At 47.5% G+C, this 15,729-nt stretch overlaps 1 protein-coding gene across 1 annotated transcript in view; it reads left to right on the forward strand.

Annotated features, from left to right (window-relative positions):
- Positions 1-15,729, forward strand: part of PLEKHN1 (pleckstrin homology domain containing N1) — a 66,691-nt gene that overhangs the window by 27,568 nt on the left and 23,394 nt on the right. The window contains exons 3-6 of the mRNA XM_035118074.3: positions 3,686-3,832; positions 4,621-4,701; positions 7,456-7,543; positions 12,610-12,734. Coding sequence (XP_034973965.1) covers positions 3,686-3,832; positions 4,621-4,701; positions 7,456-7,543; positions 12,610-12,734 — 441 coding nt within the window. The remainder of the gene's footprint in view (positions 1-3,685; positions 3,833-4,620; positions 4,702-7,455; positions 7,544-12,609; positions 12,735-15,729) is intronic.

The raw sequence follows: 15,729 nt of genomic DNA on the forward strand, positions 1-15,729 counted from the left end.
CTGACTTGCATCTAGTAAATAGCTGTCTACTCAGACGAAAGCTGCACTGAGTTCAGTGGGCCTTACTCCTACCGTGTTTCCCCCTTTTTAATACGTAGTCAAAAAGTAAGCCATGGCAGGGTTTTTAATCATTTGAGAAATGTAAGACATACCCCGAAAATAAGACATACTTCCGCGACATGCAGAGCAAGACCACCAAGCGCCCCAGCCAGCTAGCGGGACCCAGCATGCCGGCCGCAACAGGAGAAGGAAGCCTGCCGGGTTGGGTCAGTGCCCGGAAGCGGCGGCTCCTGCTGCAGCGCCGATAAAGCGTGCAGCAGTGCCGCACGGAGCACCAAGGGCACAAGCCAGCAGGACCCAGCTCCTGCAATGCCGGCCCTGGCAGGAGGAGGAAGCCTGCCAGGTCGGGTTGGCGCTCGGAAGCGGCAGCGGCTGCAGCGCTGACAAAGCGTGAAGCAGCGCCGCACTCTGTGTGTGCGTGTCCGTTTCTCTTTCTGTGTGTGCGTGCGCGTCTCTCTCTCTCTCTCGGGTTGGCGCTCGGACAAAGCGCGAAGCAGCGCCGCACACTCTGTGTGTGCGTGTCCGTTTCTCTTTCTGTGTGTGTGTGCGCGTCTCTCTCTCTCTCTCTTCCCCTGTGTGCGCGTCTGTCTCTCTCTGTATGTTTGCGATCGCGTCTCTCTCCCCCCCCCCCCCAGGACAGAAAAAAGGTGCCGCACAGGTTCCTCTTCGGCTCGTCATTCAGCCACCCCGGTCTCCTTGCCGAGAGCTGACGCCGCTCCCCTCACCCTCCTTCCCTTTCCCCCCTCCCTTCCCTTCCTTCCGTCGGTCCGTCAGTTGGGGTTGCGCGCGCCAGAGGCGCAGACCCAAGCCTCATCCCCCTCGCGCTTCCCTCACGATTGTCTCGGAGCGGGACGGGTCCCGGCCTCCCTCCTCATTCCCCGGCCGGTGTGAGAGAGCCCAGGGAGCAGCCTCTATACCTCCGCGTACGCACACACCCGGCCGCCTCCTCTGAAGCCATGGCGGCGAGTGCCGAGCCGAAGCAGGAGGAGAATCAGTCCCACCTACACCGACAAGACGATGGGCAGCTTTGTGTATACCTCCTGCTCTGGCATCCTACGAGGTTTAAATCCACCTCACAGAGTGAAGTCCCCCCCCCCTGTGCACGTCTGTCTCCTCTGCTTAGAAGCCTCCAAGGAAGGAGAACCCTTGACTCAGGATGGGGAGGAGGGGAAAGGGAGAGAATAGAAGAGGCAGAAAATGTGCACGGAAGAGAGCTCCGAGCGTCCTGAGCCAGTGGGACCCAGTTGTGCCGGCACACACACAAAAAAGACACCCCCTGAAAATAAGCCACCGTGTGTTTTTTTGAGGAAAAAAAGTTGTAAGACGGTGTCTTAAAAAAGGGAAAACATGGTAGGTAAGGGTATGTGGGGCTATAGTGTTTTATCTAGGCAGCCAGGGCTCCTCCAGATGACAAGATCTTTTTGCACCAGGTCAGTGAGGACTACTTGCTTTTAAAAATTCTCCCAGATATACAGAACTCCCTGTGTACCTTTTGGACTGTATCTGGAGGTTTACCCCCTCTGTGTCAAATAGGTAAAGGTAAAGGGACCCCTGACCATTAGGTCCAGTCGTGACCGACTCTGGGGTTGCGCGCTCATCTCGCATTATTGGCCGAGGGAGCCGGCATACAGCTTCCAGGTCATGTGGCCAGCATGACAAAGCCGCTTCTGGCAAACCAGAGCAAATAACTGGGGTCAAATAACTGGGGTCAAATAAGTGTAGTTTACTTTTTATAATACATGGAAGATGGATATCCCTTGGGAGTTTCTGGACTCTCCTTCCTTGGAGGTTTCTAAGCAGAGGTTGGATGGCCATCTGTCATGGATGCTTTAGCTGTGTTTCCTACATTGCAGGGGGTTGCACTAGAAAGATGACCCTTGGCGTCCCTTCCAGCTCCATGATTCTATGTTTTCCTGCTTCAGCAATATTTCATTATGTTCCTATCATTTTATTTAATTGTATTTTTACATAAAATACATAAAGCATCTTTATTTACAAACAGAACATTTAAATAGCTACCTTTCTACTGGTAGGATGGGGTTACATGGGTGTAGCCAGGATTTTTGTTAGGGGTCAGAACCTAAGATTTGTATTGATTTTTACTTATTGGGGGGGCAGCTGCTCCCCTGCCCCCCAGGCTATGCCCATGGGGGCCACAGGAAGGAAACAAGGTCGGAAGGGGGCCACTGTTGGGAAAAGGTTGGGGAATGCTAATCTAGCTCACTACAATCTGCACTGACTGACATCACATGAAACTAGCACCACGTGTGGAATTCAGCAATTGCCGTTCAATAGGCAACACATTATGAATGGAGTCCAGTGGTGTCTGGCTTTTAGACTCCTACCTGAAGGCCACATTCACACCACTTTAAGTAGTCATGGCTTCCCTTAAAGAATCCTTGTCTGAGAGTTGCTGGGGGTCTGTGTTGTGGTTCCCATCCCAAAGCTACAAACTGAGAGTTGCTGGGGGTCTGTGTTGTGGTTCCCATCCCAAAGCTACAATTTCCAGAGTGGTTTAACAATCAGTCTCTCTTCACAGAGGACTCAGGCGGATATAGCTCTGCGAGTGAAATAGGGAGTCTCTGAACAGCTCTCAGCATCCTTGGCAAGCTGCATTTCCCAGGATACTTTGGGGGAAGCCATGAATGTTTAAAATGGCATCACAGTGCTTTAAATGTAAAACTCAGTTTTACCAGTTGGGAAGCCAGTACAAAAAAAAAAAAGATTGCTGGTTCTTTTGGCCCCCTTCTTCCGTTTTCAAAAGCTTTTCGTTAAATTAAATCACCAAAAGAACTTGCGCAACCCAACTGAGAAATGACATGAAATTACATGTCAATTAACAAAAATAAAGTCATTATAAAAATAACCAAACATACATTTATTACCCAGCGTTAGTCTTATTATTTCATATACTGTATATTTCATACATACCGCTTGACTGTAGAAAAAAGCCTCGATGCGGTTTACAGAAAGGATAAAGCAGTAAAAGTGTCACTAAAAGTTTACAACCATAATTTAAAACATGCAGAAAGTTAAAGCCACAATAGATTAGAATAAAACAAATTAAAGCTCATGTGAACTTTCTAAATATATGGGTAGGCTTGTCTAAATAAGAATGTCTATGCCATGTGCCGAAAAGAATACAGTGAAGGCACCTGCCTTATATCAATAGGCAGGGAGTTCCCAAGTGTTGGTGCTGTCACACTAAAAATAGAGTTCTTACATATGAGGTGCAAGTATTATGTGGCGCTTGTAAACGTACCAATTCCATTCACTACAGCTAATTCCAAGGCAGGTTACAATGATTTAAAATTCAGTGCTGTATTAAAATTGGTTAAAACAAATTACATACATAGGAAATAGTCACAAAATAAAAAATATTGTGTCAAAACACATTGGGTCCTTTACTCACAGTAGTCCCATTGAAATGAATGGCTCTCACTTTGTCATGTTCATTAATTTCAATGAGCCTACTCTGAGTAAAAGTTTGTTGAATGTTTGTTTAAAAAAATGTCTGTTTCTGAAGGGTTTGATCTCCTGTTGTGATGAGCCATTTTTTTACTTTTTATTTATTATTATCATCATCATAATAAAAATGCTTTCTTTTTAACCCTTTTTTTTGCAGAACCTCACCCACCAGGAAAATGAGAAGGAAAATTTTGACCAGCATTTCCCAAGCCTGTTCAAAAAGGGAAGGAGGAAGACTGTGGTGCGGAACCTGGGGAAGATTATCTATTACTCCAAGGTCAAGTTTAAATTTCAGCAGTGTCAGGTGAGTTCTGCAGAGGAGGAAAGGCAGATGCCGAAAGTTGCTTTGAGAGAAGGAATGCCAAGGCTGTGTAGATACATTCTGCACTATACATTTACAGCACTATCATGCCATTTTAAACAGCCATGGCTCCTTCCAAAGAACGATGGGAACTATAGCTTGTGCTGAGAGTTGTTAGGGTGCCCTTATTCTTATCACAGAGCTACAATTCCCAGAGTTGCCTGGGAAGAAGGATTGATTGCTAAACCACTCTGTGAGAGGAATGGAGGCTCCTAACAACTCTCAGCACCCTTAGCAAATGACAGTTCCCAGAATACTTTGGAGGAAGCTATGATTGTTCAAGATGGCATGGTACTGCTTTCGGTATATAGTGCAGATGGAGCCTAAATTTCTAAATTGCCAGTCTAGTGCCTGTTCTTGTAAAGGATGCAGGACTGGGTGGGCTTTGAATCTGATCCAGCAAGGCATTGCTTAAACAGTGGTGCAGAATCAGGATCACTTAATCAAGTAGGATGTCCTGAGCTGACCCTCTTGCCTGTATGTTTAATACACACCATTGGGCCATGGAAACTAATGTATTAAGGCCACACCATACATTTTAAACACTGCCCTTTTCTCCTTCTTTCTGTTGAATTGTATATATTTTCTTCCTTCTCTTTATGCTATTAGAGCATTAAAATTTTACTAATTTTAAGTCTCCTTCAGTCCCAGAAGGCATGTTTGAAGTACATAATGTTAAAGATCTCTGTCCCCTGGAAATACATTTTTTTAATGTGTTCATTCTGTTGTAGGAAATGAACGACTGCTACCTGGAGCTCTTTCAAGCCTACCTCTATTTTCAATCCCTCGGTCCTAATGGACTCACCTATCAGGTAAAGGATGGCAGACTCTTAACACATCATAAGAATGCAAGACGAGCCTGCTGGATCAGGCCAGTAGCCCTTCAGGCCCAGCATACTGTTCTCACAGTGGCTGACCAGTTGCCTTTGGGAAGCTTTGCAAGCTGGACATGAGTGCAGCAACACTCTGCCCACCAGCAATTCACAGCAGCTGGTATTCAGAGGCATAAATCTGAATAAATAAATTGTTTCTGAGTTCTCTCTGCCAGAGGTGCAGATAAACAATCCCTGCAATGACTTCCTCTTTCTCTTGGTCATCCAAGGCAAATGAGTTTATCACTGCATGCTTGTGAATCATGCAGCAGACCAAGACAAGGGAAAAAGTACTTTTGGATCTCAAAGCCTCTTGCCTTTGTGGGTGCATTCAGGGCACGAAACCTCCCCAGACCTCTCTTGACATTGCTGAGTCATGGCTTTTCCATTCTGCCTGGTCATGGTCTTCCAAATAACCACTGTAAAGTAGATTGACCTGTCTTTGCACAGAGAGTAGCTGTTTTGAGAATTATTTCTTCTGTGGCCCCATGAAGAAGAGTTTGGATTTGATATCCCGCTTTATCACTACCCGAAGGAGTCTCTAAGCAGCTAACATTCTCCTTTCCCTTCCTCCCCCACAACAAACACTCTGTGAGGTGGGTGGGGCTGAGAGACTTCAAAGAAGTGTGACCAGCCCAAGGTCACCCAGCAGCTGCATGTGGAGGAGCGGAGACGCGAACCCGGTTCCCCGGATTACGAGTCTACCGCTCTTAACATGAGAGAGCAGTCCCAATGCATTGTGGGGAATTTACTTGAGAACCAGTTTTTTTGTGGCATGACAAAACCTACGTATCCTGTGCTTTCATTTGAAATTGCCATTAGGGTTATTTTGGTTTATATTGACCCACAGACCATAAACATCAAATGACAGCATAGGTGGTGGACCTCATGCCCAAGGTTCAAAAGGGCCTCTCTATCTCGCCCTCGAAATTCTTCCAGGCCATATCGCTCAGTGGCCCTGCTTAGCAGCCCAAGTGTTTTTCCCTGGCTAAAATGTGTGCTTGAACTCTAATAATGCCTCTTGCTTGTCTGGGTGGAGGATAGAGAGCCTACTTTGCAAAAGTAGCATTTACAGGCTGCTATTTTTGCTTCTGGCCCACCCACCACTGGCACCAGTCCCTTGGAAGGTTGTCCCAAAGGGAATGTGGCCCTCAGGCTAAAAAAGGCTCTCCCCCTCCACCCAGTGTAGCCAACATTGAACTAGGCGGACCAGTGGTCTGACTCTGTATAAGGCAGCTTCCAATGTCCTCCAGGCTGAATCACAATGAGTCACCTGTTGCAAAGAGTCCGTAACAGTTTTATTTGCTCCCCTACTGTTTGTGTCAATTAGGCCTCCTTCTTGGGTAGCATCAGGTCATTATTCAAATAGATACCATCGTGGGAATAACTCATGTGTCTGGTTTGCACAGAACACTAAGCCAGACCATGGGTAAGCATGAGTGAGCAAGCGTGCGGGTACTCAAGGCTAAAAATCGCAGCCGCTTCGCTCCTGCCTCTGACTTGAATGGTGTAGTTATCTGGCTTCACAAAGGCAGGTCCCTGTCTCCAGCATCTTAGAGCTGTGTTTAAAAAATGGTACAGAATCCTAGAGATGCCAAATCAGCACAGAAGGGAGCTTTTCGGCCCCTGTGTGCTCCAGAGCTAAGCATTTGGGAAAACTGAAAACGGCCAGGTGCTTCAGTTTCAAGATACAGTAATTGCATCCTAATTCTGTTACATGCAATAGAATATATTGGAGCACTCCAAATCATTTGCTCGTACACATGCACAGAAAATAATAGATCTAGCAGAATGGCAACACAGAGAGATCTACATTGATTGCTGCATAGGATCCCTAATTATTGTATAATTGTAAGATTTATTGTGTAATCCAAGAAGGAGTGGGGCTGTGGCTATCGTGAAAGGGGTCACGCACTTCTGAATTTGCCACTATACTACTGAATGCTGTGCTGCTTGGCTTGCCTGTAGTTTGGCTCCAGGCAAGCTATGAGCTGTAACCAGACTTTGTTCTTAGTTTGCTGCTAAATCATTGTTTAGCTCCAGGTAGCAAGGCAGCAGCAGGACTGGGGAAGGAGCAAGGCAGTCAGTTTTTACTCTGACTGCACCCCCCCCCCCCACTTGTTCACACTTAGCTATGATTTGGGTTAGAGTTACACAGGAACTGGGCCTGCCATCACATCTGTACCATATGTTTAAAGCATCCTATGCCACTTCAACAGTCTTGGCTTCACCCAAAGAATGCTGGAAACCATAGTTCATTCAGGATCTTCTAACAACCCTCAACACCCTTAACAAGTTGCAATTGCCAGGATGCTTTGTTGGTAGTTGTTGTTGTTGGCACCCATCTGTTTCGGGAGACAATGGAGGACACCTCTGGAGGTGAAGTGAAATCGCTGCATCAGCAGCACTGAATTGTCCTCTCTGGGGGGGGGGCAAGTCTGGGCAGTGTGTATGGAGGCCTTGGGCTGCCCAGACGACAAGACCTCCTCTTGGTCTCACTGATGTGGTCCAAAAGAAAACAGAGCAATATATTTAGCACCAGCTTGTGCTTCAGGGGTCGCTGGAAGGAGGTGTACAAGGCGCCATCCAACCAAAGCCTGAATCCATTCTGATACATTTTTGGATTTAAAAGGGGAGTTTTGGTAAACACAATTGGGTTAACAGTTATAAGATTGTTGCATTCTCTTTTCACAGGGCTTGCTGCCTCTGAGAGAAATTCAGCTGAACGAGCTGGAAAACCCAAAGGGCGCCCAACAGGAGATGCATGCTTTTCAAATTACAGGTGAGAGCAAGCCACTCTTTGACATACCGGTACCTGTTTTGGGTATGATGTCATTTTCTGTGGTGACTATGGAATGAATGCTTTCCTTAGGAGGTGCTTTTTCTTAAGTGGGAGAGAATAGGTGGTGGTGGTGAAATGCTTTTGCAGTGCAAAGTGGAAAGCTTCAGAATAGCTGATGTCAGTGGGGCTGAAAAGGGTGTGTGTCGGGGCAGTTTGGGGTTGTGCTGCAAAACTTTTGCAATTGTGAAATGAGCAAAACCAAAAATAGCTTACCAGCCAAAGTCTGTAGGGAAGGAGATATATTTCAGATATCTGGGACCTAAGTCATTTAGGGCTTCAAACACTTACATGAGCACCTCGAATTGGTCTTGGCAGATTCTTTCTAACTCCCTTATGTTCCTAGTCAACCTTTTAACTTTGACCTCCATCAGCCACTTTTAAGCTATGCTATATCTCCTCTAAACCCGACAAATTGAGAGCTACTATTTTAGGACTCATTCACACTTCCTTTTTGCCCTGTCCTTTCTAGGCACAGGTCCACCCAAGTGCTCCCCCCGCCCCTTTCTCCAGAAAAACCACTCTTTAATGCTGAATTGGAACAAATGGCATTTCGGGTTTCCTGCTGGCTGTCATTTGCTTCAATTCAGTAACAAAGAATGGGTTTTCACAGGAAAGCATTGGGGCAAAAAGAAAAGTGCTGAAACGTGGAGTTTTACAGAGCAGGCCTGTGCCTAGAAATGCGGCAGAAAAGGAAGTCTGGATGGGCCTTTAGTTTGGACATGTTAGCGCTCTCCAAAGACATAAACATTGAATTCCAGCTGCTGTTGCTAAAACACATCTGGCCTGGAAGCACGTAGGCAGGCAGTGCCAAGAAACCCAATCACCGGCCTTTGTCTGAGTCCACAATCTTTATATCTTTATCAGGTTCTCTCTCTTTCTCTCTCCTACCTCCTGCTTTTAAACAATCATTCTTGGTAGCTGAGCAGCAGTTGCTGCAATTCAGGAATGACTAAGAGCCACTGAACAGACAGGTTGCTGTCCCAGGAAGGGTTGGCTGACTGACACAGACACATTACTTGGCTGTCCTGATAGCATCTGCTTGTAGTCTTGTTAGTCTAGGGATATGATTCTTGCTTTGGGTATGAGAGCTCCTGGGTTCAAATTCCAGGTGAGCCCCTGGGAAAGGGAAGTCACGCTTCTTGGGGAGGGAACGTAGCTTAGTGGTAGAGCATCTGCCTTGCATGCAAAAGGTCCAAGGTTCAGTCCCCAGCATCTCCAGGTAGGCAGGGAATGCCCCTTGCCTGAAAACTTGGGAGAGTTGCTGCCAATCAGTGTAGAGAATATTAAGGCAAGCTGGTGCAGAATGTGGCAGCCAGACTGCTGATGGGGGCACCTGGCTGACAACATGAGACACCATTGTTAAACAACTGCACTGGCTATCCATCTAGGTTCAAAGCCTTTGCATTAATAAACAAAGCCCTGAGCAACTCAGGTCTAGGGTACCTTAAAGACCACCTGAACCCTTATATCCCAGCTTGATCACTGAGGTCATTGGTTGTTCCCTGAGTTGGCGAGGCTCATTTGACAACAACAAATAATTGAGCCTTTAGTGTCATCAGCCCAGTATTATGAAACACTCTGCCAATAAATATTCAGCAGATGTCCTCTGTTTCAACATTTAAATACCTGCTGAATTTTTTCCCTATTCCATTAGGCTTATGCAGTCAATTAAGTACACATATTTCCATAACAGTTACGGTAGCTGATTTCTGAGTTTTAACTTTTTTTGTGTGTAGCTTTTATTTTATGGCTTCATATATAATTCTTTAACCGCTCTGATTATTATTTTTTAAATGAATAGTGGAATATAAATATTTTTAAATAAACTGTAGTTTAGATCTACAGTTCCCCAATGCTCTTAGCAAACTACATTTCCCAAGATTATTTGGGGAAAGTCATGTGCTTTTAAATTATATGGTCTGTATGCAGCCTCTGTCTTAGTTCCAAATTCAAACAGGTCATGGAGAGACTCTGCTACATGTTAAGGCAGGGAGAAGAATCCATTTTTGAGCTTTGGGAGGGAGGAGCAGGGGTAGAGAGATGATGGCACACTACCTACATAGGTTTTGAGTCACTAAGCTGCAGCAGCTTGCCCAAATTCAGGAATCATCCCGACATGCAAAATGGGCTTGAGAAATTGGGTACAGTCTGAGGTTTTGCAGGCACTGTCTTAATAAGGCTCATCGAGAGGGTGTGAACTTTTCCCCTCTGCAATCTAAAAAATCACATGGCATTCCTCCTCCTCCCCTTAAGGGCAATTCCATTGAAAAAGAAAGTTAGAAAATGAAGATGAAGGGGAGCGGTGCGGTGTTCTCATTTCCCTAGCAGAAAAAGAAAAAGAAAAGTTCAGATGAGAAGTTCCAGGGATGAAAAGAGAATAGTTCTATTCTGCTAGCCTTGAGGTAGGTTGGGAAGATGAGTAGAGGACTGCAATAGCTCAGTCAGTAGAGCATGAGACTCTTAATCTCAGGATCATGGGTTCAAGCCCCACGTAGAGCAAAAAGATTCCTGCATTGCAGTGGGCTGGACTAGATGACCCCTATGGTCCCATTCCATAACTATGATCTCCAGGTGAAGCCGGAAAAATCTCACAACAAACCTGTGAATTAGGCTAGGCAGTGAGAAATCAACTGACCCAAGATCACACAGTGAGCTTAATGGTAGAGTAAGGCTTTGAACCCAGGTTTTGCCAGAAGGAGAGCAGATCTATGACATATGGTGTGATACCATAATGTTGTGTTGTGCTGTATTGTAACAATATCCATAATAAAAATGATTAAGGAAAATAAGGATAACGGCACAACTCCCCACTAAAAAAATGACCAAAACAAAACCCTAAGTAGCTCAGTGATGGCTCAGCATGTTCAGTTGCCACAGAATACTGCGTATCTGTTGGGGAGAGAATGGAATGGAGTATATTGGAAAGAGCACAACTAGTTGGTGGGCTGGAACACTGAACGGGAACACTCTATGCCGCAACATTTTGCTGAAGTTCTCACATTTCTAACTGGTGCCGATACATCGAGAGAATTTATATACTCCTGTAAGGCAAAGCATTGCAGCACACATACCCCCACTTCTCTCTGCTTCAGTTCTCCAGTTGGCACCACATAAACTGAATTGTATTTTCCCCTGACTCCCAAAGATATTGCAAAGCCAAATTAATCAGTGTTTGCGCTGAGCACGCTGCCACAGAAACCTCCCCAGAAGGCCAAAGTACTCATTCTGCTGATAATGATTTGTTATGACGGCTTGCTGAGTGTCAGCTTATCACAAGGCTCCAAGCACTGCCATTCAGGTCGTTTCAAAGCGTGCATGGTATTTGTTTTAACAAGAGGCGGGGCTATGAATGATGGGTAGCTGAGCATCGGTCAGACTGGAAGTGGGAGGTTAATATAGCTCTGGTGCTTATCGTAATGACCGGACAAGGGTGTGTGAGCAGCTGCAGCAGGCAGAGGCAGGTGGGAGGATAGGATCCAACTCCAGCCATGCATATAGTAGTGGATTCATACTGGATCACCCACACATCCTTCGATTCTTACCCAGTGCTACCACCTTATTGCTACATTGAAGAGCATACTTAGGCTATAATTCAACAAAGGCTGCTGCATACTCCTGTTTACTGTGTACAAACACATTAGCCACAATCCACATCTACCCTATAGTTTCTTGAGAAATACTGTTTTGGTGTGTTTCTCCCTCCCCAAAACCAGTTTTCATCCAGTTTGGAAACATAAACCATATGGAGACATCCTGGCCCCCTTTTCACCTGCTGGTGTGGGGCAACAGCAGGCAACATGGAAATGCAGCAGGCTGTATCAAGGTGTTCAAAGGGCATGCAAAATGGAGCATTAAAAAGCAACCTTGCTGTGTTTTAAACCAGTTATGTGTGCCCAGCTAAAAACAAATGTGGTATGAAAGTTGTGGTATGAAAATGTTACAGGCTTTCAGCAGGAAGCTACGGATATGCCTTGACTGTTTATAAAGTGATATCACAGTGCTTTACATGTATGGTTATGAATGTGGCCAGGTCCTGATTCTCAGTATGCAGGGAGATTGGAATGTGATGGGTCCTGCAGTTATGCAACTTGTGCAGATGTAATGGTAATGGTGGAAGCCAGGAAGTGCTCTACTGTGTAATTTCCTGAGTTTATTATCTCAGTGGGCGCCTCTGGACAACCTGATCATTGAACCTTAATCCTGATTTGTTTGCAGGAAGGCTTGACAACTTGGGCTAACTAATGAGCAATCTCGTTCTGATTTGCTGGTGGGGAGGTTAGACAGCATTGCAGCAAAGCAAGAGTTACCCTTAGTTACCCTTACACTTTCCAGTCTGTAAGAACATAAGAAGAGCCTGCCAGAACAGTTGGCCACTGCGGGAAAAGGATGCTGGGCGCTAGGTGATCCACTGGCCTGATCTGGCAGGCTCTTATTAGGTTCTGAAGTCCAGCATCCTGTTCTCACAGTGGCCAGCCAGGTGCCCCAATGGGAAACCCACATGCAGGACCTGAGTGCAACAACCACTTTCCCCTTCTGTGGTTTTCAGCTACTGATATTCAAAAGCATTGCTGCCTCCACCGGAGAGATAGAACATAGCCATTTTCCTCCATGAAATTTGTCTAATCCTCTTTTAAAGCCATCCAAGTTGCAACTTTCTGTCACTTCTCTTATCGTACAAAGTCTGATCTTTCTGCGGGGTGGGCTCCCAACCAGCTGTAATTCGCAGCCTGAATTATTATTATTATTTACAAATTTTATTTATTTTGTTTAAGTAAGTAGTACAGGAAAAACAACAACAAAAAAAGAAAAGAAAGAAAAATAGATAATTTTCTGGTATGTGATTGAACCCCTCTCGGAAACAGTTACCACCTGGAAGGATAAGATACAAATCTTATCAAGCTTAGCTACTCCCCAGCTCCCTCGGAAGGGTTTTTTAAGACCATCCTGCCCGCGTCTTGCATGTTCAACCTGTTAACGTGCCCTCCTTGTGTCCTTCGCCTTTCTAGGTCCCTTGCTGAACCCCCTGACAGTCTACTGCCCCAACAGGTCTGAGCTGAAGCGCTGGCTCTACCACTTGGAGAAGCAGATCCATCTAAATGGAGGGAGCTTCGACATGCCTTTCCTTGCTCAGGTGAGTGCTTTGGGGATGGCCTGCATGCCAGCAGGGTGAACATGTAAAATCGGAGTGACGGCCGGAGATTATAATTCCTGTTCTAATCCAGCCTCTCCTCCCTTGCCCTGACATTGATCTGACTGTAGAATCTCACAAAACAGCAAGATAAGTTTGATGGGTTGCTGAATTACACACCCAGATAACAAGGCCTCTGCTTAGGTGTAAGTTTGTTGATAGGTACTTAGAGGATTTTTGGCACAAATTTATATACAGTCTGCATATGTTAATTTATACATGTAAATGCAATTTAGTGTTGGGGGGGGGAGACCTCTGGTTCTTTCTGTCAGGGCTCACTCCAAGCTATGTGGTGCCAGCAGAATTTTCTGGGCCCAGTATTTATGTACACATTAAAATCAAAGCAAGTCTTGTCCAACGTCTAACATGGCCTAAGCCACAAAGGGCTGTAGCTCTGTGGCAGAGCATCTGCTTTGCACGCAGAAGGTCCCAGGCTCAGTCTCCAACATCTCCAAGTAGGGATAGGAATGTCCCCTGCTTGAAAACCCTGGAGAGCTGCTGCCAATCAGTGTATACAATACTGAACCAGAGGGACTAGTGATATTCTCTCTCTCTCGCCTGCCTTTCTACCCCATCCATCTGTTATATGTACCTACAATCCCCCTGTCATCAGTCAATAACATCCACAGGACATCTGGGTTCTGACACAAAAGAGTTGGGGCTAGCCCCCACAATGCCCATGTTCTGTAGGAACAGTGGAATAAGAAACAGGCTTATCAATGCTGCTTCCAGTCTGTATTGTAGGGGTGGGGAGTCTCTGGCTTGTGGGCCAGTCTTGGTCTGCTAGTGGGTGTGGTTTGGCTCACAAGGGCAACAGTGGACATCAAAGTTGGCCGCAGGTTACCGTGTTTCTCATATTTTAAGGCATCCCCAAAAAATAAGCCATGACAGGATTTCAAAGGGTTGGTGAAAAATAAGACATACCCCGAAAATAAGCACTATCGCAAAGCCCCGACCGAGCGAGAGGCGAAGGCGCGGGACCCAGAAGGAGCTCCCTGCCTGCTTCCCCAAGCCGTAGCGCATCGGGGGACAGAGCCGAAGATCGGCGGGCGCTGTTTGCTGGGCTTGACAAGCCCGGGAAACAGCGCCCGCCGATCTTCGGACCTGTGCTGTGTGACAGGCGGGGGTGGGGGGGAAGCGGAGATCGTGCTCCGCTCTCCCCCCACCCCCGCCTGTCACCGAAGATCGGCGGGCGCTGTTTGCCGGGCTTGACAAGCCCGGCAAACAGCGCCCGCCGATCTTCAGCCCTGTGCTGTGTGACAGGCGGGGGTGGGGGGAAGCGGAGATCGTGCTCCGCTCTCCCCCCACCCCCGCCTGTCACCTAAGATCGGCGGGCGCTGTTTGCTGGGCTTGACAAGCCCGGGAAACAGCGCCCGCCGATCTTCGGCCCTGTGCTGTGTGATGGGCAGGGGTGGGGGGGAAGCGGAGATTGTGCTCCGCTCTCCCCCCACCCCCGCCTGTCACCGAAGATCGGCGGGCGCTGTTTGCTGGGCTTGACAAGCCCGGCAAACAGCGCCCGCCGATCTTCGGCCCTGTGCTGTGTGACGGGCGGGGGTGGGGGGGAAGCGGAGATCGTTCTCCGCTCTCCCCCCACCCCCGCCTGTCACCGAAGATCGGCGGGCGCTGTTTGCTGGGCTTGACAAGCCCGGCAAACAGCGCCCGCCGATCTTCAGCCCTGTGCTGTGTGACAGGCGGGGGTGGGAGGGAAGCGGAGATCGTGCTCCGCTCTCCCCCCACCCCCGCCTGTCACCGAAGATCGGCGGGCGCTGTTTGCTGGGCTTGACAAGCCCGGCAAACAGCGCCCGCCGATCTTCGGCCCTGTGCTGTGTGACGGGCGGGGGTGGGGGGGAAGCGGAGATCGTTCTCCGCTCTCCCCCCACCCCCGCCTGTCACCGAAGATCGGCGGGCGCTGTTTGCTGGGCTTGACAAGCCCGGCAAACAGCGCCCGTCGATCTTCAGCCCTGTGCTGTGTGACAAGCGGGGGTGGGGGGGAAGCGGAGATCGTGCTCCGCTCTCCCCCCACCCCCGCCTGTCACCGAAGATCGGCGGGCGCTGTTTGCTGGGCTTGACAAGCCTGGCAAACAGCGCCCGCCGATCTTCAGCCCTGTGCTGTGTGACAGGCGGGGGTGGGGGGGAAGCGGAGATCGTGCTCCGCTCTCCCCCCACCCCCGCCTGTCACCGAAGATCAGCGGGCGCTCCTTGCTGGGCTTGACAAGCCCGGCAAACAGCGCCCTCCGATCTTCGGACCTGTGCTGTGTGACAGGCGGGGGTGGGGGGGAAGCGGAGATCGTTCTCCGCTCTCCCCCCCACCCCCGCCTGTCACCGAAGATCAGCGGGCGCTCCTTGCTGGGCTTGACAAGCCCGGCAAACAGCGCCCGCCGATCTTCGGACCTGTGCTGTGTGACAGGCGGGGGTGGGGGGGAAGCGGAGATCGTTCTCCGCTCTCCGCCCACCCCCGCCTGTCACCGAAGATCGGCAGGCGCTGTTTGCTGGGCTTGACAAGCCCGGCAAACAGCGCCCGCGTCAGGGTGGATTTGATTTAAATCAAACTGATTTAAATCACGATTTAAATCACGATTAAAATCACTAGTCAGTAAGGCTTGATTTAAATCATAGTTGATTTAAATCATAAAGACCAATTCTTGCTGGTATAACTTTATTATGCAAGTAGGTGAAGATTTTTAGAATAACAACTTTTCATATTAGTTTTTTTATCCCCAGTTTAATAGGTTAATCATTCATATTTGGACAACTTTACTGTTGTACTTAAGAAGGAGAAAAATAATCATTACCTTAATAATAACAATTTAAATAGATTTATTCAACTGAAACAATAACATTTCAGCAAATGTTATTTGCTTAAACAAACATCCATGTTTGTTAACTAATTGGCTAAACAAAAACAAAATATATATATATTAAGAAACTTAGACTGTCA

The sequence above is a fragment of the Zootoca vivipara genome, chromosome 6, assembly GCF_965207765.1.
Source record: "Zootoca vivipara chromosome 6, rZooViv2.hap1.1, whole genome shotgun sequence".
NCBI lineage: Eukaryota > Metazoa > Chordata > Lepidosauria > Squamata > Lacertidae > Zootoca > Zootoca vivipara.